Genomic DNA, 24,341 nt, shown 5'->3' with positions numbered 1-24,341 from the left:
GACTGGATGTTCCTGTAGTCCCTCAGTTCACCATGGAGTTGTGGGCCCCAGAGCCTGAGACATAGCCAGCAGGAAACTCCCCTGGTGTTCCGCGTCCAATCTACCTGTGTGAGTCAAGAGCACCCGGGACGCCCGGCCTTCAATCTCCGGTACATCAATTTAGGCCATCCTTAAAAATATTCTTGTTTGCCGTAACCCGACCGACCCTGTCAATATAGGGCCGACCCAAATATTTGTTTTTTTCCCTCTCTAGTCCGACCGACTTGCCGGTTGCAAATTGCGTTAAGACCGACCGATTTTTTTTTTTTTTTAATTAGTCCTATTTTTCTTCAAACACCCAATACAAATGCAATACAATACTATTATATTTTCTGAAGTATTGTGAATACAAATTGCCTACATACAAACGTAGGCTGCGTTCTTTCTTCCAAATAAAAACCTGTAGCGTCATATGTTTATGTTTGTCATGCGCTACAGGCTGCTTCCAGTCTCATTCACTGCCAGTGGTTCGCGCTTGACTGTTGCCTAATAGCTGCGGCTGTAGCCAAGAAATGTTCGCGGTCAACGTCAAAACTTATACTAGTTCGGGCACTATTATCCACCTGAAAACGCATTAAACACTTGAACATTTAGATGACTTGGCACGAAGTTATGTCCAGATATTTTCTCGGACCCATCCCTTCTCCCCATTCGTGTAACGGTGACCGTGTCAACAGACTTAAATGAGACCTTAAGGTTTTGGTGGAAGAAACTCAAAAAATTGAGGACGTGCCAGCATTAAGTGGTTTCTTTTGGATTGAAACATTTAAGTGACCCGTTAAGGGATCGTTCTACTACAGGCTAGCAAGGACAGCTATTCTTCAAGTGGTTAAGAACTAGCTACTGGTGGAGAAAAGAAAGCAACGTAATGTCTCTGATTTGTAGGTTGCATTGACACGTCGTAGCGGTGGATGCAAGTAAACCGTATAATCTAGTTACCAGTAAAATCATTGAAATGAACTTATTATTTTTTTCATAATATATTTTCATATTATATATTTTTTGTTTACTTCTCTGACAGTAGGCTACAGCATATTTAAAGCTATAGCCTACATTTTAGTCAAGTCAAGTTTATTTGAATAGCACATTTGTGACGTACTGTATACTATACTATACTATAGGTCATTCAATGTGCATTAGACACAAAGCAAATAGTAACAAACAAGAGCAGAGAAGGGCAATATAGTCAAAGAATAATTAAAAAGGTAAAGATCATTATAAAGCAAGAATTTAAGCAAGAGTGTTTGTGTGTTGTTACAACAAATTGGATCTAGTCATAGGTGTGCAGATAACATACGGTTAATGCACCCTCTATAAAGTATGCTGATTTTTGTTTAGTCACGTTCAGAAATATTACTACATTGCCAAAAGTATTGGGTCACCTGCCTTGACCCCCATATGAACTTCAGTCACATCCTATTCTTAATCCATAGGGCTTAATATGACATTGGTCCACCTTTTGCAGCTACAGTAGGCCTATAAGAGCTTCGACTCTTCTGGGAAGGCTTTCCAAGGTTTAGGAGTGTTTATTGGCATTTTTGACCATTCTTTCAGAAGCGCATTTGTGAAGTCACACACTGATGTTGGACGAGGAGACTGGCTCTCAGTCCCCTTTAATTCATCCCAACGGTGTTCTATTGGTTTGAGGTCAGGTGCAGGCCAGTCAAGTTCTTCCACACCAAACTCTGTCATCCATGTCTGTATGGACCTTGCTTGGTGCACGGGTACACAGTCATGCATATACCTTGTGGAAAGCCTTCCTAGAAGAGTTGAAGCTGTTATAGCTGCAAAGACTGGACCAATGTCATATTAAGCCCTATGGATTAAGAATAGGATGTGACTGAAGTTCATATGGGGGTCAAGGCCGGTGACCCAATACTTTTGGCAATATAGTGTCGTGTGTGTGTGTGTATGTACATATATATATATATATATATAACATGCAAATGTTTTTAAATTCATACCAACAAAATCGCCGTGACCAAAAATGTACTTTTTTTTTTTACCTTGAATCTTGAAAAAAAAAATATTTGCCTACCTACCGACCCAATTATTTTTTGGGGGGGGCTGTTACTGCAAACAAAGATATTTTTAAGGATGGCCTTAGTCCTCCACCCGCTGTAATATCACAACACACAAACTCTCGCTCACACACACGCGCGCGCACACTGCAGCGAGACCGTGATGGATTACACCGAGATGTGCTCTCCAAAAGAGAATGAAACTGGAGAGCATTACAACGTGCTCTCTCTTCTGTTTGATTTATCGTTTGTCATTCCTCGGTTAATGCAATACACCAAAGGAGTCCAGGGAACACGCCGCTGAGATCGATGAAACAAAGCAGAAAGTTTAGACAGGTTTTGGGAGGAATTTCTTACCAAGGACTTCTGAGTAGGCGCAGCATGACAGACATAATAGCTACATTATGATGGTGATTACACCTGCATCGAGTCTAACTGTTTTTCAGTTATATCGGTCTGTTGTGGTCACCTGCTCAAAGCTGAAATGAGGTAGTTAAGCCTCATTTCAGGAAAACAATGTCTTTATTTCATATTCAAGTAAACGAAGAAAGTAAGGTGAAGAAATCTTACAAAAAAACTTACTGCGCATCTATTAGTCGATATCCATGCATCATTGCTGACCAAATTAGCGTCCCAGGTAACAGTTCTTTGTCCCCAAATTATTTTAGCTGAAATGTTCTACCAAACTTCACATCAAGCCAGGAGTGATGACTGAAACCGCAATGCCGAGTCGACGTGAGAGCAATGATATTGCTGTGGATTCTGTGGTAAAACGCACACGGTGTGCCAAAAAGACAATAGAGCCACCAGACACTTAAACAAACCACTACCTACCGTTTAATGCGGGTATTTTCGAATTGGACGTTCAATTTGTAGATCACACACAGAGCAGAACTAACATCCTTGCACGTTAGCCTCGGGACACCTGGCACAGGCGAGCAGCGGGGACTGGCTGCCGGTGAGAGGTGCACGGTTGGTATCGACTGTAACGTGAGTGAGATGCAAGTTCTCGAATTTCGTGAACTGTTTGCACAAAATGATTGCAACCCCGAAAAACACTACGCCAAACGTTCGTATTATGCGCAAGATAGGCAGATGGTGAAAGAGCTGACGACTATACGCTAGCCTCAGATGGATGGAGTCCTCTCCCCCCTGACTGCTGTAAGCTGCGTGTGCTCAAAGTCACTCAGAATTTGGCAACGCAAGGGAGTGGAAAGCCATTCAGGGGAGTCTAATTTGTTAAACGTAGCAGCACATCAAGGCACACTGGCATATTTACCTGATTTCAGATGCTTACTGGGTGAAATGACCAGCAATTCCCCATCTGTACTAGTACTGTAACACAAGAGCTTTCAATGCATGCAGTCTAAGATGTGTTACTGTAATGGAAATGTCATAGTAGCCTATAGAATTTACCTATACTATGGATTAACCTAATTTCATTTTTAAAAATGACATTGGACCCCACAGCCAATAGAGTTTGAGATGTTTTGATTTTTAATGACACTGAAATAATTGCTATCTTCCCATTTAGAAGTTTATTACCATACCAAATCAATGCCAAATATAGTTATTGATTAATTATTATTGATTAAATTGACTGTTGCCACTCCCATCCTTGTAACTTCAACAGCATTTCATCAGTTTAATCAATGTAACGGATAGAATACAACTTCTGTTAACTGTTAGCCTGATAAACTAACTTCCGAGTTTAATGTACCCTTTCATTAACAGCTAATCTATTGCTAAGACATGTTTTTTCACACCAGACAAAAAGGGGGGACAATAACTAATGGCTTCATAAAGTGCTTTCATCCATTAGGACTGAGTCTTAATTGAGTGCCTCAAGGTCATCAGATTAGCCAGATCTGCTTACACCGCTACTTCTGCTGAACAGGGGGCACATGCCAGAATCATAGCTGTTTGTGCCATCCATCTTGGAGTTGTGGCTGTCATTTAAACACAATGAGATCACGAACCTGGCACAACAAAGGCTACTCTTTGAGATTAGACCATTAGAGCCCATACACAACGCATTTATCACAGTATTAACGACAACGACCCTCTGGTGCACGGTCATTGTCCTCTTTCGTGAATAGGCTTTTTATAGTGTGAAAAACATCCAGAGTGATTATCTTTTTAAATATGCAATTATTTTCACTAAGCATTATTCTGTCAAGGTTAGACAGTATCAGTAAAGTATAGCCTATGTCTCCCTCTCACACAAACACACAAGACATACAGAGAGATGTAGAGAGGAGAGAGAGAGAGAGAGAGAGAGAGAGCACTGGTGAACAGGAACTGGTTGGTGAGTGTATTGCCACCTTGTGGGTAATGTTTATCATTTAAAAAAAAACACACAGCTGAGCCGAGTTGGTCTGAAGAACAAGTTGATCAAACACTCTAAATCCACAAAACATATCAACACTGTCATTTAATTTAATAAATTTGATGTATTTTATATACGTTATCTTGTATTTAAACTCTACCATATTATGCTGAGTCTATATTCTCTTAGTACATCAAATTGTTTAAGTTGCTTGAGCCCAATGTAAACTTCAGAAGGTCAGACTTGATTGATTGGCGGACTGGCCATGCTTTCAGCAGAGTCCCTTGAGATTCAGTATGGCTCCTGTAAAGCCTTTAAACCCATGCCATATGTGCACTTCCACTCACACACAGGTCACTTTTGTGCATTCAGCTCTCGTGGGTCTTTTATGAATAATCTATTAGCTGTATGAAGGTGCCCATTCCAACATGGCCCTGAGAAGCTCTCCCGCTTGCAGAGAGCAACATCAAAAGAAAGATGTGAAACCTCGTAATGTGCATCAGGTGGAGGTGTGCCAGTTTTATAAATCCAGTTTTAAAGATATTTTATAGGGTTTGGCATTGAGCACGGCTGTGTGCTTGGAGGAGATTTGTTGTGGGAAAGTCCAGCGTCTTGTGGTAAGACATCACTTGACTCATGGTACTTGTAAAGGCTCAGCGAAATCTATCTATGTCCACAATCTATTGCCAGCACAACTATACTACTTAAGATGTTACATAATTCATGCGTAGCATTTAATCTGACGCAGGCTGGGAAAGTTGTGCTCTTGTTAGCCTTGGAGTAAGCTACCTCTATGATGATGTTATGTGGGACTTCACCAGGATGCACAAACCAGGAAGACTAATGATTTTAGTCATGTCCAATTCCTAGGTGGAAAGTCCCACTCACGCAGAGTGCATACCCTCCCTCCATATAAAGACCACCTGAGGGGTGGGCTACTGTCAGCCGCCATTTGGTGGCCCATCAGTCTAAATATGGAGGGGAGTGATTGCAAAGCTACCGGCAAACTCTCGCCGGCAGGCAGCTAAGAGGCAAACCATAATGGAACTGATGAAAATGGATTCAGGCACTTCTCCTTCCCTGTCAGACAGGATGAACGTGCTGCCCCCCCCCCCCCCCCCCCACGATCCTAGAGGAGTGCACAGGTTGAGATAGGAGATCTGAGGAGGGGGACGCGCCAGTGTCAGGTAGGGAAGATATATGTGGAGCCCAAGAGCCACACAGGGGACCGAGGGGGGTTGTCAGTGTCAGTGGCTCGGCTCTTGGCAGGGCAGGGGACCAGCTTACGTGGTCCGCGTGCAATCTCAGTCCCAGTGGCTCGGGGCGTGCCACGGCTCAGTGTAATTGAATGTGATTGGAGTGGGGCGGAATCAGCGTGTGGCCGGTTCTCAGCTGGGCCTTCTCTCTTTCTCTCTCTCTCTCTCTCTATCTTTCTCTCGGCTGATTGCGAGGCTTCAGGGGGCCTTTGGGTGACTCATGTCTCACGGACACCCAGAGAGAGAGACGGAGGAAAAGTGCAATATGAAAAATGCGATATCGGGTGGCCATTGGGATTCACTGAAGGTGAAACCTTGTGTTCAAGTTTTTGCAGGATGTGTTTGGTGCCAAGTAGAGGCTCTGCCAAAGTTTTACATAAAAGCTGTTTTTGGTTGTGGTAATAGAGTCTCTGAACCCTGGATGGATCACCTATAGTAGTCATTTCTGACTGGAAAGTACTGTATGTAGAGTGTCATTTAATCTTGCTGAAAACAACCCTTTTCATTTGGATTGGAAAGTCATTATGAAACTAGGTTGGATGATGTCAATGATTTGTATTTAAAAGAGGCTGGAGCTATTTGACTCATGTGGTGACTTGTTGAGGAAAATGCAATGCTTTGACTCGCTTGCCTTAATTGTATTTGAAAGGAACACCTTGTGTTGTTGTTCTAAAGCATAGCTCAGATATTTACTCTGTCAAGGCCCTTCGGGTGATAAGAGATGAAGCAATAACTAAGATGCCAGAGAGAGGCATTCACCCTCTATAATACTTTATTTATATTTATTGACACATTGATTAAACTCGCCAGCGAAGTCTTGATATTCTCATGTGATGTAGTGTTTTACAATGTCATTATCAAAGTATTATATGCTGTAATTACATTTTTTTATTATTATTTCAGTTATATTTTGTAGGCCAATTTGCCATACATGGATTAAGCATAGTCATAGACTAAAATGTTATTTGAATAAACAGTCCATCGATTGTTGTTCTCTGTCTGTGCTGAGGGAGGCGTAATCCATGTATGGGGAACCAACCCTATAGGTGTAGTTTTACAATAGCATGCCATAGTGAATCCTCATTGCACTTTGGCTATGACACTTTATGCTTTGCACGTAGTACATTTCTACTGAAAGTAGGGTTTCACTAAGATGCACATCTCAGTGAGATCTCTGTAAGGCTGTAAAACCCTCAAAGGTGAGCCTCTCAAAAAAATGATTGTGGTGATCTTACACATGCCATATGGATACAGAGATTTAAAGAGTCTCTCTACTGTAAATGTGTAATTGGTTGTAATAATTGTCGTTGATCTTGATTTTGATGCCCCTGCTGATTTATTTTTATGTAAAGCAAGTCCACCAAGTACGGTTTTCACTCCAAAACCAAAATATGTTGGCTGCAACTGAAGCCAACACATTGTTGTCATTATCAAATGAAATATTGCATAGGTTTTTTTGGAGGTTGAGAAATCAACCACCAAGTTGAATCCCATCCAAGTGGTGGGTGTGTTTGAGTCTTTGGGGAGGACGCTATATATAGGTGCATGAAGACGTTTTTGTTGTGGAACCATCTAGAAAAGTCACCATGGCCAGCACTGGCAACTGCCTCGTCTTTTTGATCGTCGTCTCGTTTGTCCGAGGCAGCCCTCCACCATACTGGACCAGTCCACCAACATGCTACTCCAAAGTGCTGGACATGGGCAGGGACGTCAGTGCCCGTGTAGCGGACTTGAAGGCTGACCCTGAAACTGTAAGGCTCCTCTGAATTAATCTGTCCTGTTTGCTGAATGTATATTCAAATGTATATGATTGATGGGTTATTATCTCCTTTCATGTTTCTCTCGTGTGTTTTGTAGAGTCGTTGTGCTGACCACATGCCATACCTGTACATTGACGTGCATGTAAGTATACCCTTCTGATACCTCTACGTTGTGCTCTCAAATCTGTTGGAACTTTTTAACACCATTATGTGCTAATATGGTAAATATGCTGGAGTCCAGTGTCATTAATCATAATGCTTGATGTCAGTAAGTGAATAATCACCACACTCTCCACCACCACCTCTCATTTAGTATTGATAATCCTTCCTCTACATTGCACATGTAAAGTGAGCAGATGTTGTACTAGAATAACTGTAATCATGAAGATTATGGGTCCCAATATCTTTGAAGGACAATGGCCATAGTCAGGCAACAGGCAACTAGTGTTTCAGGCATGAGTCGTGTGGCTTGTTGGAGCATTGTACAGACCCACCCGTGCTTGCATTTTGGATCTTTCTGATGGCATTAGATTACAAAAGAATATTTTGCCAAGTTATTAGAGTTGCTTTGGTTCATTTTTGCTCATTTCATGCATGTTGCTCATCAGTGAATTAGGACCTACTGTACAGTAATGTGGGGCTATGTTATGGTCAACCTTCCCATAGCCTGGTACCTTCAGTTGTTTTTCTCCTTACCCTCTCTTGTGTTTGAGTGGGTAATTTGGCTGTGAGTTACATGTGGTGTCTTTGTAGAATGCCTGCATCATGGAGACGATGCGCAACTTCATGACCATGATCGAGCGCATGCGACAGAGGCGCTGTGGGTACACACGCAAAGCCCAGGAGCTGCGCATGAAGTTACGCCAGCTTCACATGATCATCTCCCAGAGGTGTCATGGGGTGAGGAGACCACACACGCACGCACGCACGCACGCACGCACGCACGCACGCACGCACGCACGCACGCACGCACGCACGCACGCACGCACGCACGCACGCACGCACGCACACACACACACACACACACTCACACGCGCACATGCGCACACACACACACACACACACACACACACACACACACACAAATAAATAGTGTGTTTACCTGGATCTGTGTATACCTTTATAATCAACCACATACCATGCCACTGAAAAATAACTGTTGTTGTTGCAAAAATGGAGCCTGATACACAGTCATTTATGAAAAAGAGAGGTATATTTTTTATTTCCTTGGGACAGTATGTTTCCCTCCGGTGATCATATCCACTAGGGCCAATAAGTAGAGATAATAGAGATCTTTTATTAGTTCAAAACAGAACTTTTTAATAGCTGAAATAATATAAATGAATTCATAAAGCAATAGGAACTACTACTACTAGTCATGCATAGCCAGATTTAATCTCAGCAGTTGTAATGGCTTTGGGCCTTTACATATTTATCTTCAGGGCTATTTATTATCATTTTTTATAGTTTAGAATTTGATTGTGTTTTATTCTCCTCTCTTTTAAGGACCTGGTGTTCACAATTGATGACTGTGCTGCATTGGAGAGAGGAACAAGAACTTCCTAAAATGGTGACTTTTGAGATCCAAATTTTTCTGTTGTTAGCCTACTCTGTTTTCAGCAAAGGTTTCCTATCACATAGGTTTCACAGGAATAATATAAACAATTTTACAATTAAAATTCAAATATTACTCATGTGATTCTGAGCAATATTTTCAGCAACTTGAAATTTACCACTGTAATGCAAAAATGTTACATGTAATATGGTATGTGTGGGCGAGACAACTATGAGATCAGCAATCAGCTACCACTAGGTGGCAATGTTAAACAAGGTGGAATAAAGGATTGTATGGGAGGTCAACATATCACTGTAATTCAGTATGTCTGTCCCTGTGCTTAAAAGAGGGTATCTCGCCTTTCTTAGCAAGAGCTTGATTAAATCATCAGTGATTAATATAATTGATTTATTCATTTAAGTTATCTATACATTTTATTGATAACTTAAATGAATAAATCAATTATATTCATCACTGGAATACTGTATATGCACAGCATTAATTTGTATTCTTTAACTACATGCATTCTGCCTTTCACTGTAAATAAAGATTGGTCAAGTATTTGTGTTTTGTTGTTGTTGTTGATCATGTATCATGCATTGTCACACACACACACACACACACACACACACACACACACACACACACACACACACACTCTCTCTCTCTCTCTCTCTCCCTCTCTCTGTCACACACAGACACATACACAGAGAGAGAGAGAGAGTGAGAGGACACCATGAGCATCACATTTCTTACTGTGGTCAAACCTTCATATTTGCAAAAGACTACATCATAAATCAATACTGTCATGATGTTTAGTTCAGTTCTGTTTTTTGCTTACATAATATGTATGTACTGTATTTTATTTTGTCCAGACAAGTTTCTTTCCTATATTTGTCCTAGTGTATTCTTCAAAGATAACTTAGGGTATGAACATGCTGTAGCAGGGTTATACATACAGCAATGTTGTAATGTGGACAGTGATTTGGTTCAATAGCCTCATCATGCTGAAGCAGTCTTACAGGACTCCATATTTGGAACCAAACCTTAATCATTCCATGTAAATAAATTACAGTAGATTCCTTCCAAAACCAAAATATGTTGGCCGCCTCTGATGCCAGTTCTCTGATAAGGAACACATTTTATTATCAAATGATGTTTTGTATCTCTCCTTCTTGACAAAAACATCTGGTTTTACAGATTTGTTTATTCAAATATTCAGCCAAGTTGGGAAAATGTTGAGTTTTTGGGAAGTCTCAAGACATGTACTGTACACTGATACCATGGCCAGTACTGGGAATGGCCTCATTCATCTGGTCATTGTTTTCATCTACCCTACCATCTATACTAAATGCTACACCATAGTGTTGATCATGGCAAAGGACGACAGCAAAACCAGTAACTCGAATAAAGTCTGACTTTAAAACTGAATTATTATTTTAAAAGCTAGGCTATATGTTGGATTGCATCTTCTGTTCCTCTCTTTTGTCCCCTCTTCTCTTTTCTCTGAACTCTGGAATCTTCATTTGTCATGAAAAAATGTGCGATTCCTGTGCTCCCTACCAATGACCACTAGGCGGAGGTGTTAAGCAAGTAGGGAGGGACAATGGTCTGTAAGGTATCAAACACCAATGTCACAGTAAAAAGAGTTTAGTCCCTTGATGAACAGCTTCTTATGTTCCAGTCCGACCGAATTGGAATTTGAATTTAATAGTGAATCTGACAGAACATAGTCAATAGTTAGACTATCCTTTTGCTAAATGAAAGATTGTAGGCCTGCATGTTTATTCCCTTAGCAACAAGCTTTGAGACTCTATACTACTATTAGGATATTTAATGGACTCACACGCACACGCACACGCACACGCACACGCACACACTTGTTTATGTTAAACGCATCTTAAGTAACTTGTATTTGAATCTTGTATCCTAGGCTTTAAGTACTACATTTCCCATACTGCCTTGAGTAGCGCCAAGTTTCAGGGTGGGGCTTGCTCAGTACTGACAAGTTTACAGGTTATCAATCGCTTCGATGTTCGCCTGCAGCAGGTGGGCAACATGCGGAGGTGAACAAGTCATGCGTACGACATGATGACTTTATTTCATAAGCGCGGTGGACAGTCTCTGAACTATGCTCGGGCCGACACATACGGAGGGGAATGAATGCTGACCACAACAGAAAAGAATATGGATTGTTTTTCATGTTTTTAAATCGGATTTTGAAACGTTGGAAATTAGAAGAGTAATCTGGACGTCTCTGCTTCAATACTTTGAAATCTGTTTTTCTGGGTTGGATGGTACGGCTAGAGATCGCTCTGAACTGGACATTTAAATAGAGTTTTACCTCGAACTTGTGAACTTCATCTTAGAATGGCTTTCGCAAAATTTAGTAAAATTCTACGCCTGTCTTCTCTCGACGTTAAGAAGAAAGTAAAGCAATATGAGCATGTACGTCGGGATGTTAACCCAAACGACATATGGGAAATTCTTGGAGAACTGGGAGACGGGGCGTTTGGCAAAGTTTACAAGGTGAGTTTGCCGTTGCTTTTCGGATTTAGTGCATCTGAACATAACCATATCGGTGAGCCATTCGGATTTGATAATGTTGTGTTTCCACAAAATGTGTTGCCAGTTTAACATTTGCTCTTAGGATCGAGTTTAATTGTGACTGCATGTCCTATGACAAGTGGAATATGCGTACGAAACGAGTTTGACATTACGCAGTAGTGTCAGGGGAAGTTATACCTGTTTATACATTCGCATTAACAATACACATGAAGTCCTCACACTAGACTAGATACCCATCCCATCTGTCAAGTGACACTGTAGACTATGTGTTCTGTAGACTAGGTGTTCTGTGGAAATGAGTCATTGTGCCATATAGTAGTCAATGCTCAATATCAGTATCAGTGGAAATGTTTCTGGTGGAATGGACAGGAATAAATAAGTCCCTTGTTAGACTGGCTGTATGGCCCCTGAGCACCTGTTGAATATTCAACCCCTAACCTTCAGGGCAAAAAATGGCCCCAATTGCTTGCTTCGTCACTTTAAATTAGAGTCATTATGTCCTCTGTGTTAAAAAAAACAAACAAACAAAAAAAAAAACCCAGAAGAGCCACAACAACCATCTCCTTTGAAGCGTGTGTGTGCTTAATTGATTTTCTCTTGAAGAGGAATGTTGTTCTGTCTGAAGCAGTCTTTTGGCCAGGGGCTCAGTGGTCGGGTGGAACCCCCAGAGAGACTCATGTGTTCCTGACTGAGGGATGCCTCACCCCTCCCTGTGTTGTAGCGCAGCGCTTCAGCGAAGGAGTAGGAGGAAGCAAGAATGCGCCTCGGTTTCGATGGGTGGAGAACAGTCACTCGGTAGAAAAAAAAGACTTTCCCTCGATCATCTTTGGGGCTCTATGGTCCAGTTGGTGTTTGCAGCCACAGTCGCACTCTGTGTGGCTGCCTGACACAGAAGAGCACACATGGACGCAGTGGGAGAATGAAATGGTTTCGTTTGATTTGAATATGAGTCTTCTTGCTGCTGGAAATAGTTGTGTGACTCCCAAGAGGAAACCCTCTTTTGCCAGTGTGTTTTAACTCTCATCAGATCTTGCTTCCTCCCCATTCCCCTATTTAGGCAAAGCAGGAAAAGTTCTCCGCCGTTGCCATTTGGAATTCGGATGCTTGGAAACCCCACTTCATTGTTGCTCCCCGGCCCACACATGCTGAAGGGCAGTGGGATGTAACCTTTCTAACGTTTCACAACAAAGCCCAAGCCTTGAGGAGTATACACAGTGCCTGAAGCCCTTTTAATGAGATCAGGCACTAGAATTAGCCACCCATATTTGCTGTTGTATTCATGTAATTCAGTTAGCAGATCCTTTTATTCCAAGCAATGCACACAATTGTGGTGTGCTACAGTTAAGATCCGTAAGGGGCGTAAACTCTACTATACTAGTTCTAATCCTCCTGGCAAGTGCTCAAGTGCTGTGAGGAAGGCGAAGAGTGCACTGTAAGTGCTACTACCGAATGTCTTCCAGTCTGCCAAGATTTCCTATTTAGGGTGACTTTTCTTTGGCATTATAACCTACAGTATGTTGGCTTCACTGGTGCACGGCATCATCCATCTCTGCCATCAAAACACCAGTCGACTTCCAGCGTCTTTCACAACAGAGTTGAGTTGAGCCCAGAGCCAGAAAATGCAGTGCATTCATCTCCATTACCTGTTGTGGGGAATGGTATGTGACAAGTACTGACCAGTTGCAGTGTGTCAGAGATTTTTTGCGAAAAGTACAACTGGAGTAGTGTTCAGTGTGATTCACTGAATCTTCATATGCATACGTGGAATGGAAAGGAGAGCTACTACTTGTTTTACATGTCAACAGTCTTCCTTTTTTACTCTTTTTTGTCACTCATGTAGGCGTTATCATTCAGCATTTGAGAGCCAAAAAAACATGTCCTACTTCTTAGATTGGATTTGCTTTGAAGTTCTTGGACTTTTCCTCTGTTTACTGAAGGCTGGAAAGTGCTTTGTTTTGCTGTTCCATTTTTCTCTCAACAGTGGAAGGATGTTATCTACCATGGTGTATCTTACTGAAGTATGTGACACAGATATGTGTCACCAAAACCTGTCCTGGTTTTGTCTGCATTTGTGATAAATTAGTCAATGTTCAGCGACGTGCCTCAGTATCTAATAAAGATACATGGGAGGCTGACACTGACAGCCAGTCTGCTTTGGACATGTTCCTCCACTATACAAGCAAAGTACTTCTACTAAATCAATCTTTTGTAATCTTTACACAGACTATAGACATTCCATATGCCACCCATGCTCTCCTTTGTACATAGACACACACGCAAAGTAACACGCATGCGAACATGCGTACGTTACGTACGGAGGCTAAGGTGTGCTCCAGTGCCAGCGGTGTGATGTTTACGAAAGGGAACCCTTGCCTGGGGAAATCACATGGATGTGCTGGCGAAGCCCTGTCTCCTAATCACTAACGCTCAGGAACGCTGCGCCTCCCATGATAAGGCTCGGGCGGAGAGGGCGTGGAGTTGAGGCTGCTTGTCGCCCGGCTGTGTGCGTGCCTGTGTGTGTGTGCGTTTGTGTGGTGGGCTTTCAGTGGTGTCCTGCTTTCTTTCCTGTTTGGCCAGTTAACCACTTTCTCTGAGGTACTATTTGGAGAAACAGCTATTTGAATTTTTTCAGATCAATCATTACACAGATTAACGATCAACCAGCTGAATACGAGCTGAAATTCATGTGGTGTAAAAAGATATGTGTAACACACAAAAGCCATTAATCATGATCCATCAGTCCTGGCCTATCTACACACAGCCTAAACACGCGCTGTTTGATTAGGGCGCTTTGATCTCGTTAAACAGTCCCATTGATCTGAGGAATTCGCATTTGGTCCAGTCAGAGCTCACCAATGTCCGTACCCTGCCTTTGGAGTGCTTTCAGAGAACTGTCATGCCTGGTGCCAAACGATCTGGTGAGCCACTATCTCTGTATACCGTTGGTGCTGGAACTTTCAAATGGAACACCCCTGCCGACCGTGCTGCCACGCATTCTGCTAATGATTGAACCACCGAGCACGACCAGGCCACTCTTGCATAAGACGAGAGCGGCGTGTTCAGAGTTAGCAAAGCCATTGGTCATGTGAAGGTGTGAATGGATAGCCATTGGGAAGTAAACTTGAGTGGACACATTTACTGCAACTTAGGCCTTTTTTTAAAAAAAACACCCATTGCAAAGATCAGACAGTCACTGGGCAGATTGTTGCTCTTGGTATGGCAGCACCTTCCCCCCCTTCCCAAGACCTTTGTGGTTGAACTTAACCCCACCCAGGGCTTCCTTAATCCAGTAATACCCCAGTGGGTTTGAAGAGATGTGACATGACCGACCGATGCTCTAAGTACCCCAAAGCCAGGCAGAGGATTGCGGCATATGAGGCCACGCAGAGGAATTAGCCTGACTGGCTGAGGACTTTGGTAAACAGCAGGGGGGGGAGCATGCACTAAATCACTTTTCAAGCATTAAAGGTGCAGATTCAGGGATAACCCGTACGAATGAAATAAAGAGATAGAGCTCTTTTTATGTGCTGTCTGTTATCAGACGACTGTTTTGTAATGTGCCATTGCCATGCTTGATGGAACTCTAGGCAGTGCAACAGTTTGTTTGAATTCTGAAGTTCAGAGATTGAAACAGTGTTTGTGTGTGAATTTCGAAACTCAAATGTAAACCTGCACTCGTACCTGGGCGAAGAGCGCGAGTTTACAAGTGACGCGTTATTTTCGGCGCTCAATCGACTGCTTTCTCCAGGAATAGCTGTGCAAACAGGAGCATAGTGGAGCTGTGTGAGGAGGGAGCTGCATGGGGCCCATCCTGATCTGAACGCTCGGTCACATGCTATCGGACGGAGTGCAACGCAGCGCTGGACTGGTATCTGTGTACGGGATAGGCACTGAACTTTCTCCCCTTGTAGCGCAGAGGGAGGGGAGAGGGAGGGGAGGCTGGGGGTGACGGGGTTCAATGAATGGATTTCTAAAGTTAGGCATATGGAGCAAAACAGTGAGAAAAGTCAATAGTTAGACATACCTCAACTCCACCCAGCAGCATGGCACACAGGGAGAGACCCTGAGAGAGAGTAAAGAAATGAGCTTGTTTATGTACTGCAGGTGCTTTATGTAGTGCCTTGGACTTTTAAAGTGGGCCTGAGGCTACTTACTTCCCTCTACTGTATACTGTATATATGTGTCTCTGTTTTTGTGCGCGTGTGTATGCGTTTTTGTGCATGTTTGAGTGTGTGTGTGTGTGTGAGGAGAGACAACCAGGTGGGTTGCTCAAGATGAAACACTTTTCTTTCCCTCTGGAAGCCAAGTCTTGGGTCAGAAGTATTTGATTTTCATCTTGTGGATTTCTGTTTGTGTTTCGAAATCCATGCTGTTTATAGCAAACAGGAATGTCTGTTTTTCCAGCATGCATGGGAACTCGCCATCCTAAGGAAACCTCTGAACCACCTCCATCTTGTTTCGCATCACCCTGACTGAGTTTGTGTCGTGTCCTGCTACATGACGTGTCTGTTTTTGTATTTGTGTCAGTGTAGTCAACCACAGTGGCTGACAGTCCTCCATAAAGGGGATGTTTGTTTTGAAGTTTATCGTCTTCCTCAAACTCAGTACCACAGTCTAGCTTTAAATCTGATGTTCCAGTGTGTCTGGACCTGATGCAGCACACAGAGTAGCCACTTACTTAGATTCATCTAAGAACACCTTCACGATCAACACTTTTTATAATTCATGGTCAGGTTTCTGGATATCTGTCAGCATACTGTATTTTTATGAAGGTGGTTTGATGTCAATAATGGGAGATGAATGTGCAGCATGAAGTGCTGTTCCAGTGTCCTGTGACGACAGAAGGTGGACTGGCCACGCCCCCCCTGCCTGTGCGTGACCACACTGTTTACCCAGATGTTCTCCCAGCGGCCCATGAGGCACAGGACCCCAGCAGTGCTGTTTAGTCTGACTCCCATCCATAGGGCCACTGGGAGGAGGAGAGGATACCCTTTCTCTCTTTCTCTCTTTCTCTCTTTCTCGTGTCCCAATCCACTCTCTCATTCTGTCTCTCTCATCTCTCTCATTCATTCTGTCTCTCTCGTTCTCTGTTTCCCCCTCATTCATTCTCTCACTCATCTCTCTCACTCATCTCTCTCTTGCTCTCTCAGATTTCTGGTTCTCATCCACTCTTTATCTCTCTCATCTCTCCCCTTCTGATTCTCTTTGATGCTCTCACTCTTATTTCCTCTCTCCCTCTCTGTCTCTCTCCCTCCGTCTCGCTCTTCCTCTCCTTTACTTTCTGCTCCTCTGTCTCTCTTCCCACCCTTCCTTTCTCACAGTGCACTTTTTTTCTCTCTCTCTCTCTCTCTCTGAGACGCCACTTTATCAAGTTTACATGTATCCAGAATAGAAAGTTCACCAGCAGCCTGCGACACACTGAGGAATGTCACCTTCTGCTCACGCCACAGAGACTCAAGGCCTCTGGTTAACTTTTTGAGGAAAACGTGTGTGTTCTATCAGTGGTCCTGTATTTGGACGTTTCCCTTTTAAATAACCCTTTGAGGAGCTGTGATTTTGGCTCTTTTATTTTTAAAGAGCACCTTGTGTGAGTTAGATAGACACGTTGCCTTAGCTGGTTTTCAAAGACGGCTGGTGCTGCAGCTCTGTGCTGCTGCGGTTCAGTCTTGTCTGTGAGGGGGAGTAGAGGTTCTTTCCTGTTTCTCGCGCAGTGTGGTTTAGCAAGATTTTAATTGCACACCGCTGGTGTCAGGGAACTTTTCTGGCAACACAAATCCATTTGACGTCTTCTGGCTCATGGGCTTGTGTGTTCGTGTGTGTGACCCTGGAAGTTACGATGACAGGTTCACACCCTGCATACTTATCAGTTCACCATGTACGTCAACGGTCAAGCTACAAATGAGGAGTAATACAATCTCCTCAAGAAAAAAAAATGCACAAAATATTTATGTTGTTAAGTTTTTCCTCAAAAACGGTGGTGTGATTTGTTCACTCGAGTCTGACAGATTCACATATTCTCTAGCCAGCTGTAAAGCAGAAGTTGATCTTGTCGATTGTGCGTTGTTGTTTTTGCAATTCTTTTTTCCGCTTGAATAGGACATGCACGGTTAACCACATCGGGGTGGCCCCACCTATGTTCTTTCACACAGACTGTGTGTTCTTTTTTTTAATACTTCAGACACTGTGAATGGTATGGCCTTCTACACAAAGCCACACATGCTGCTGTTCCTGTCCCACTTTGACCCCGGGGCCAATTCATGCATAAAGTTGAATTTCAGTGCAATTGACTGCAGTTTCAATGAAGTTCAATGCACAGAGCCACAGTACCTTGGCAAAGTCTAGTGATGTGTCTTAACAACACTACTACATTCCAGATATCATATATTGCACATTATTGCATTTGTAGTTGGCAGGAGATGTATAACATAGGACCTTACCCACAGTTGTCCTTGATTTTATGTCTGTGTTTGTGTCTACTGTGTATTTTGTCTGAACACCTGTAGCTCATGTTAGATATGAGATGACACTATGTATTAATGTGATGTTTTGTGTTTTTGTGCAGGCCAAGAATAAAGAGACTGGGGCTCTGGCTGCTGCCAAAGTGATCGAGACCAAATGTGATGAGGAGCTGGAGGACTACATCGTGGAGATCGACATCTTGGCCTCATGTGACCACCAGTACATCGTCAAGCTGCTCGACGCCTTCTACCATGACACCAAACTCTGGGTAAGATCTGCGCTTCGTGTTGGAAGGCTCGTGGGGGGAAGTGAATTCGCTCTCTCGTTGTTTCCAAAATACTGAAACGGAAACTCTGTTAAATAGGGAAAGGCAAGGCAAGTGTTTTCTCCCCACGTTTATCAATATTGCGGTCTACCTCCGTAGGGAAGTCATATGAAATTACAGTGGGTGTAGTCGCAAAGGTGCAAACCCTGTGAAACTATGCTGTGTCTCGAAAGCCTTGCTGGCCAAATCCTCCCCACTATCCATTCCCAGCACTTTCACTTGTGTTCGCTGGTATGTATGTGAGAGCGGTATAGTCTCGAGTGGGGCGACGCCTTCGTGTAAACTTGATCCTAGCTGACCAAGGATGGGAGGACCGAGCGTAGTGGTTCGACCACCCTCCGTGTGTGGTTTTGGGGAACTACCCTGGTATCTGTGGAATTTTGGTGTGAGAGAAAAGGCACCTTTAATTTTCTTGTGCTTGAGGAAGCATGTTGGTACACTGAGTCAGCGTGCAGTGTTTTGTGGAGGCGCTGTTTTTCTGAGGCACCCGCCGAGCGCTCTCACCACACACTTCCGTCTCAGGCCGGCCATCCTTGGGTGGCGATGAGGCTTTCTCTTCTCTCTTTCTTTCTATTTCTCTCACTCTGTCTCTCTCTCACTCATTTTCTCTGTCTCTCTCTCACACACACACACACACACACACACACACACATTCTCTCAGCGTCTCCCTCTGTCTGTCTCTCTGGTGAGTATGCATGTGATTTTCGGCCTCAGTGCTATTTGGTATAATCTGTTTATCTTAAGGAGCCTTGGCTTGGACTGTTTACAAGCACCCGCTTTTGATCAAGGCGTGGCTGTGGTTTAGGTATTCCCGACGACGAGAGGAGAGAGCAGCAGAAAGTTTCTCGGCTTGGATGTCACGCCGAACAACAACATCGTCACTCTGAGACATTGAGAAGCCAGACAAAACAAAAACAAAACAACACGACACTCCAGAAAGAGACAGGCAGGCACCCTTTGAGACGCAACCCCCGGGCAGTCTCGAGGGTCTCTCCGCCATATAAACAAGTTTCCATTCTGGCTCAGTGGGCTGCCCTTGGCATCCTGTCCCTCCTCGTCAGGATGTGTCATAAAGCATGCTTATTTACGCGGTGGATGAGGCGCCCGGCCGTCACAAAGCAGGAGGATGGGAAGGGCCGGCACGGGTGTTTACATGACCGTGTCCAAAATACATCTCTGAGGTGCCGCATCCAGTAGCGCTGGACAGGGCAGTGGGCCATACAGACACATCATAAAGGACTTAATTCTTTTAGATTGAGAGAGAGAGAGAGAGAGGGAGAATGAGGGAGAGGAGAACTGAAAGAGAGAGATATAGGGGATGAGAGAGGGGGATGGAAGAACAGACTGAAAGAAAAGAGGAGTGAGAGGGAAGAAACGAAAGAAAGAAAGAAAGAAAGAAAGAGAGAGAGAGCACTGTTGTTTAGGGCGAACAAAGTGTTGTTCACTCAGTCCTCAGCTATAGTGGTGCAGTGTGAGAAAGACAAGGCCTTTGGCTCTCTGCTCCCTGTGCTGACATTTCCATCCATTTGCCCAGTAACACGCTCTCATGGTCAAGCCCATTCATTCACTCTGGCTCTCAGAACACGAGGAGTGCCACGCTGTTGTCAAGAGGACTCGGTGCAATAAATCTCTAACAGATCTCTGTTTACTCTCCCTCTCAAAAACGCCTGTCATTGACGGTGTTTATGCCCCGTGGAGAAAGTAGCCTTTGCTGTAAGCACACTGTCAGTGGATACTGATGATGTGGACACCGCTGACCAACACTGTGTGTGTGTGTGTGTGTGTGCATGTGTGTGTTAGGGTTTAGCAAGCCTGCACTGCACTACCTCTCCCTCTTCCTCTAAAGGAGGAGTTACTGTAGCAGTACATGGTAGTTTCCCCCAGTCACACCTTAAAGACAGTTCCTCAACTGTGTGTGTGTCTGTGTGTGTGTCTGTGTGTGTGTCTGTGTGTGTGTGTTGTTTAAACAGACAGTCGAGCCTCCTCCTCACTCATACCTTGAAGACAGTTCCTCAAGCAATCAACAGCAATCATCATGTCATGTATAATCCCATGCTGCACTCCTCGTCCGCCTGCAATCACCGTCAGCATGTTAATGACGGCTGCTTTCAAAGGCAAACCGGTTTTCGTTGTCCCATGGTGACGAGCTAGGCCATTATTGAAAGACATAATTAACATAATAGATCATTAACATTCCTTTGCAACATGCAAGTCTAGTTTATTTTTCCTTTTGGCGTGCAATTGCTAGTATCATTGGCAAGATGCATTTAAACACCAACTGTTGACTATTCAGAATCACATTGGTGTTTGTAGGGCTGAAGGCAACAGCAGAAACTGTGTGCAGCATCTTTAAAATGGCACTAGCTGCTTACTCCATGTGGTTGTTATTTGAGACTGGGTAAGGTGCACAGGACACCTGTTCGAGGCGCCCAGGTGATGTCCCTTAAATATGATTACAGTGCTGCCTGAAAGCTGCCAGATAATGTAGGCAACGCAGCGAAACTGTATCCATCAACGGCAATCTATTATTAAGACTTTTATATCTCTGGAGAACAATAGAGTTTGAGATCTGATCACATATCCTGTTTAAATGAATATGCTATTAGCTTAATGGACTTGAATTCATCCTCTCGCTCTCTCTCTCTCTCCTTTTTCTTTTTTCTCTCGCTCTTTGTTTTCTTTGTTTCTTTCTCTGTTGCGCTCTCTCTCTCTCTCTTTCTGTTGTCTTTCAGTAGACCTTAGTGATTTTACTGTAGGATGTGTAGGTGGTGAAAGAATGTCACCCAGCTGTGTGTGTGTGTGTGTGTGTGTGTGTGTGTGTGTGTGTGTGTGTGTGTGTGTGTGTGTGTGTGTGTGTGTGCGCGTGTGCGTGTGTGCGCATGTGTGTGATAGACACACTCTGCCGTGCATGAGGCCCGACCGGCTCGTCCACCTCTCTTCACCTGAGGGACGTGCGGCGTGTGCGTCATCTTCCGTGGAGAATTCCTCAAATATCTGCACCCTCACTCCCATTAGTGGCTCTTTTGTCTGGACGTCTCTTTAAGCACCACTCCTGCCCCGCACTGTCTAGCGGTGCTGCAGACAGAGTGCACACTCCCACTCTATTGAATAAGACACGTTGGTGTGACGGCACCACAGTTGACCCCCCCTCCACAGTGTCTGTCCGCTCACTCCGCACTGCGTCTCTACGCCCAGACTCGGCATGGACGAGCTTGTTTGTTTGGCTCCAGAATGGGCCTTCCAAAAGGATTACAGACAGCAGTGTATCCACTGTAAAAGGGAGGGTGGATAGGCAGCATGCTTGTCTTTCACCAGTTCTCTCTTTGGCTTCCCCCCTCTCTATCTCTCTTTTTCTCCTCCCCCCCTCTTTCTTTTTCTCCTTTCTCTCTCACCACTGGGGAACTCCTTTTTCCTGCATGTGTGGCCTGGTGTCCATCACACTCCAGAGTGTTTGGTCAGGGCCTGCCTTATCGGTGCCTCCACTGGCTTGGGTGACGGCCCATGTCAAAGCAGCTGTGAGCTTGACGAATGGGTCTGAGAGTGTGCCCAGGGTGTTATGGCAACTCGGACCGGGGCTGCTGTGTTTTTGCACTCCATCGCTGTGGCGTTGCCTAATTGTGACATCACCGCACAGGTATGCTGCGGAGATGAGTGTCCTTGACGAATTGGGGCGTTCTGAAGACCTGTTCTGTGGCTGCAGGGCACGAGCAAGCTGACACACAAACACACACACACACACACACACACACAATAAGTAGGCTAGCTAATAATCAGCATTCAAACTGCAGTTTAAACTGAAAGTACAAACCCAAAAGATTAGATATGATTCTATATATCTCTTTATTATTATCTCATTATACAGTATTATACATGAGTGCGGTATAGTAGAAATGTAATCAAATATTGTACAAATATTATAAATGAGTTTAGAATGTTGGTAAACAACCACCCAGAAATATCTTATTGTTAGCCCTATGTGTAGGCCTATGCCAGTTAACGGATGATTGTAGCCTAGCTATTATCTAACAAACAACAGCAACCTCTAAAACATACATCTCAGTTAACAACATCATGATAACAAAATGTTTTTTATCTTGGTTAAATCAACATGAATGGTTAGTTTGATAGTGATGCCATTCAGTAGCACCTGAGAATATTCTTCCCACCAATGTTCTTGCCACCCAGTAGCACGTTTGTGAAGTTGCCATGCCCAGCTGAAATGTTCTATTCATGGGTTTCATCAGGTCCCTTTGCACAGGTGTATTAATCAAGCACCATGCAGTCTGCATTGATAATCAAGGTGCTTGATTTTATACACCTGTGGAAAAGGGACCTGATGAAACCCATGAATAGTAAGCTTCTACAGTGTAAACTGTTCCAACCCAAGTCTAACACCATCTCTTATTCTAGGACTAATCTTACTGTCACATGATTACAAAGTTTCTTTTTAGGGCCATTGTGGCATAGTCAGTGTATTACTCTGTATTTAAGTATAGCTACAGTGTATCAAGTATGTCCATATTGTGTCACTGCACGAGATAAAGTCTTCCCAGAGATTTGTGTTTATACTGGAAGCATGCATGCATGCATGTCATGAATATGACTACCAAAATGGAGGAAATGAGAGCTGACATTCTGGGCAGAAGGGTAAGGCCTTGGCCAACAGGAAGTCATCTCAGGGTTGTTTATTCAAGGCACTGCTCTCTCTCTCTCCCCCCCCCATTAAGTTATGCAGTGGTGTGTGTGTGTGTAGAGGCCTTTATACACCCAAGATCTTATAAACAATACAATATTTGTATTTCATTTGCTTTTCTACATCCTCTGAAACAGTAGTTTGAGAGGATGTAGAAATGCAAATCAAATACAAGTGCATTGTATACATACGCTGTGTACTGTAGGGTGTAGGTAGGTATACCATGTACTTGCAGTGTATGTTGAGGACCTTGGCCTTGCAGGACAGGAACATGCAGTGCTGTGCCAGGTCAATAGTCCTCTCGAGGAGGGAGATAGCCTAAACACGTTCAGTGGGAGTGTGTTAGTGGGGTGGTGGTGGTGGTGATCGTGACCAGTTGGGGTGTCAGGAACACAGCCTCCTGAGTGGCACAGGCTGACTGTTGTCCACTCTGACCAACAGGCTGCCCTCTGTCACTCACAGCGAGTCTGCTGCCGACATATTCAAGAGCTTCCACTCCTCTTGTGCGGAGAGCAACAAAGACGTGTTACTTCTCAGACTGCAACCACGCGATTGCGTTTGACCTATTAGCTTGTCTTTAGGTGTTGCTCGTGCTTTGACATGTTTATGTCATTGGTTCTAAAACAAAAAGAGTGAAGAGGTCTCACTCACCACCCCTGACGGCATGCCAGTTCTGTCTGTGCATGAACAGAGGTCTTGTGGTTTTCCGGTGAATGTGTCAAACCAGGGCGTTGTGGGGGGCCATCTTGTTGCATTAGAAACTCTCTCTCTGTACTCATAGGCTGTGCTCAGGAAGTTACATCAGCAGTGTGCAGATGTTTCAACATGAGTACTTTTACAATGCGATTCACAGATTGCATTAGTGGGAGCAGTTCCACAGTCACAGTCAACAGTGTTCATGCAAGGCCTTTTTTCTCTTTTAATGGTCATGTTTTCCATAACCCATGACATGTATTTGTGCATTTGTTATTGTGACTTTGTTAGTTACTTTGGGTCTGTTTTAGTCCTCCCTTAATTTAGAGAGGGGGAGAGAGAGAGAGGGAGGGAGAGAGGGAGAGAGAGAGGGAGGGAGAGAGAGAGGACACTGTTTGTGCCCTCTCACTTAAACCCATGTTTAGTTTGGTGTGTTTCTTTTTTTGGGCTCCACAAACTTCTCTTCCCAGACTCCCAGAAGTCCCCCCCCTTAGTGCAGTGATTTACAGCGCCTTGAATTCCCCTCACAGGGCTTTAATTAAGCCAGCACGTCGTACACTACCAATTGAACTTGGCAAAGGGAGCACACATACACCGTCTAAACGACTCAAATACAGTTAGTTTGGCTTTGCTTAAGTCGAAA

At 43.8% G+C, this 24,341-nt stretch overlaps 2 protein-coding genes across 2 annotated transcripts in view; both read left to right on the top strand.

Annotated features, from left to right (window-relative positions):
* Positions 1 to 7,192: 7,192 nt before the first annotated feature.
* Positions 7,193 to 9,521, top strand: zmp:0000001268 (CYTL1 domain-containing protein). The gene is made up of 4 exons (XM_062535625.1): positions 7,193 to 7,396; positions 7,503 to 7,547; positions 8,159 to 8,305; positions 8,912 to 9,521. The coding sequence occupies exons 1-4, from the start codon at positions 7,232 to 7,234 to the stop codon at positions 8,969 to 8,971; spliced, it is 417 nt and encodes a 138-aa protein (XP_062391609.1). The 5' UTR covers positions 7,193 to 7,231; the 3' UTR covers positions 8,972 to 9,521.
* Positions 9,522 to 10,975: 1,454 nt separating this feature from the next.
* stk10 (serine/threonine kinase 10) overlaps positions 10,976 to 24,341 on the top strand; it is a 41,252-nt gene continuing 27,886 nt past the window's right edge. The window contains exons 1-2 of the mRNA XM_062536640.1: positions 10,976 to 11,489; positions 18,091 to 18,255. Coding sequence (XP_062392624.1) covers positions 11,331 to 11,489; positions 18,091 to 18,255 — 324 coding nt within the window. The 5' untranslated portion in view covers positions 10,976 to 11,330. The remainder of the gene's footprint in view (positions 11,490 to 18,090; positions 18,256 to 24,341) is intronic.

This window comes from Sardina pilchardus, chromosome 5 (assembly GCF_963854185.1).
Source record: "Sardina pilchardus chromosome 5, fSarPil1.1, whole genome shotgun sequence".
Taxonomy (NCBI): domain Eukaryota; kingdom Metazoa; phylum Chordata; class Actinopteri; order Clupeiformes; family Clupeidae; genus Sardina; species Sardina pilchardus.
The sequence above is the reverse complement of the archived record's forward strand: the minus strand, read 5'-3'. Positions and strand labels throughout refer to the sequence as shown.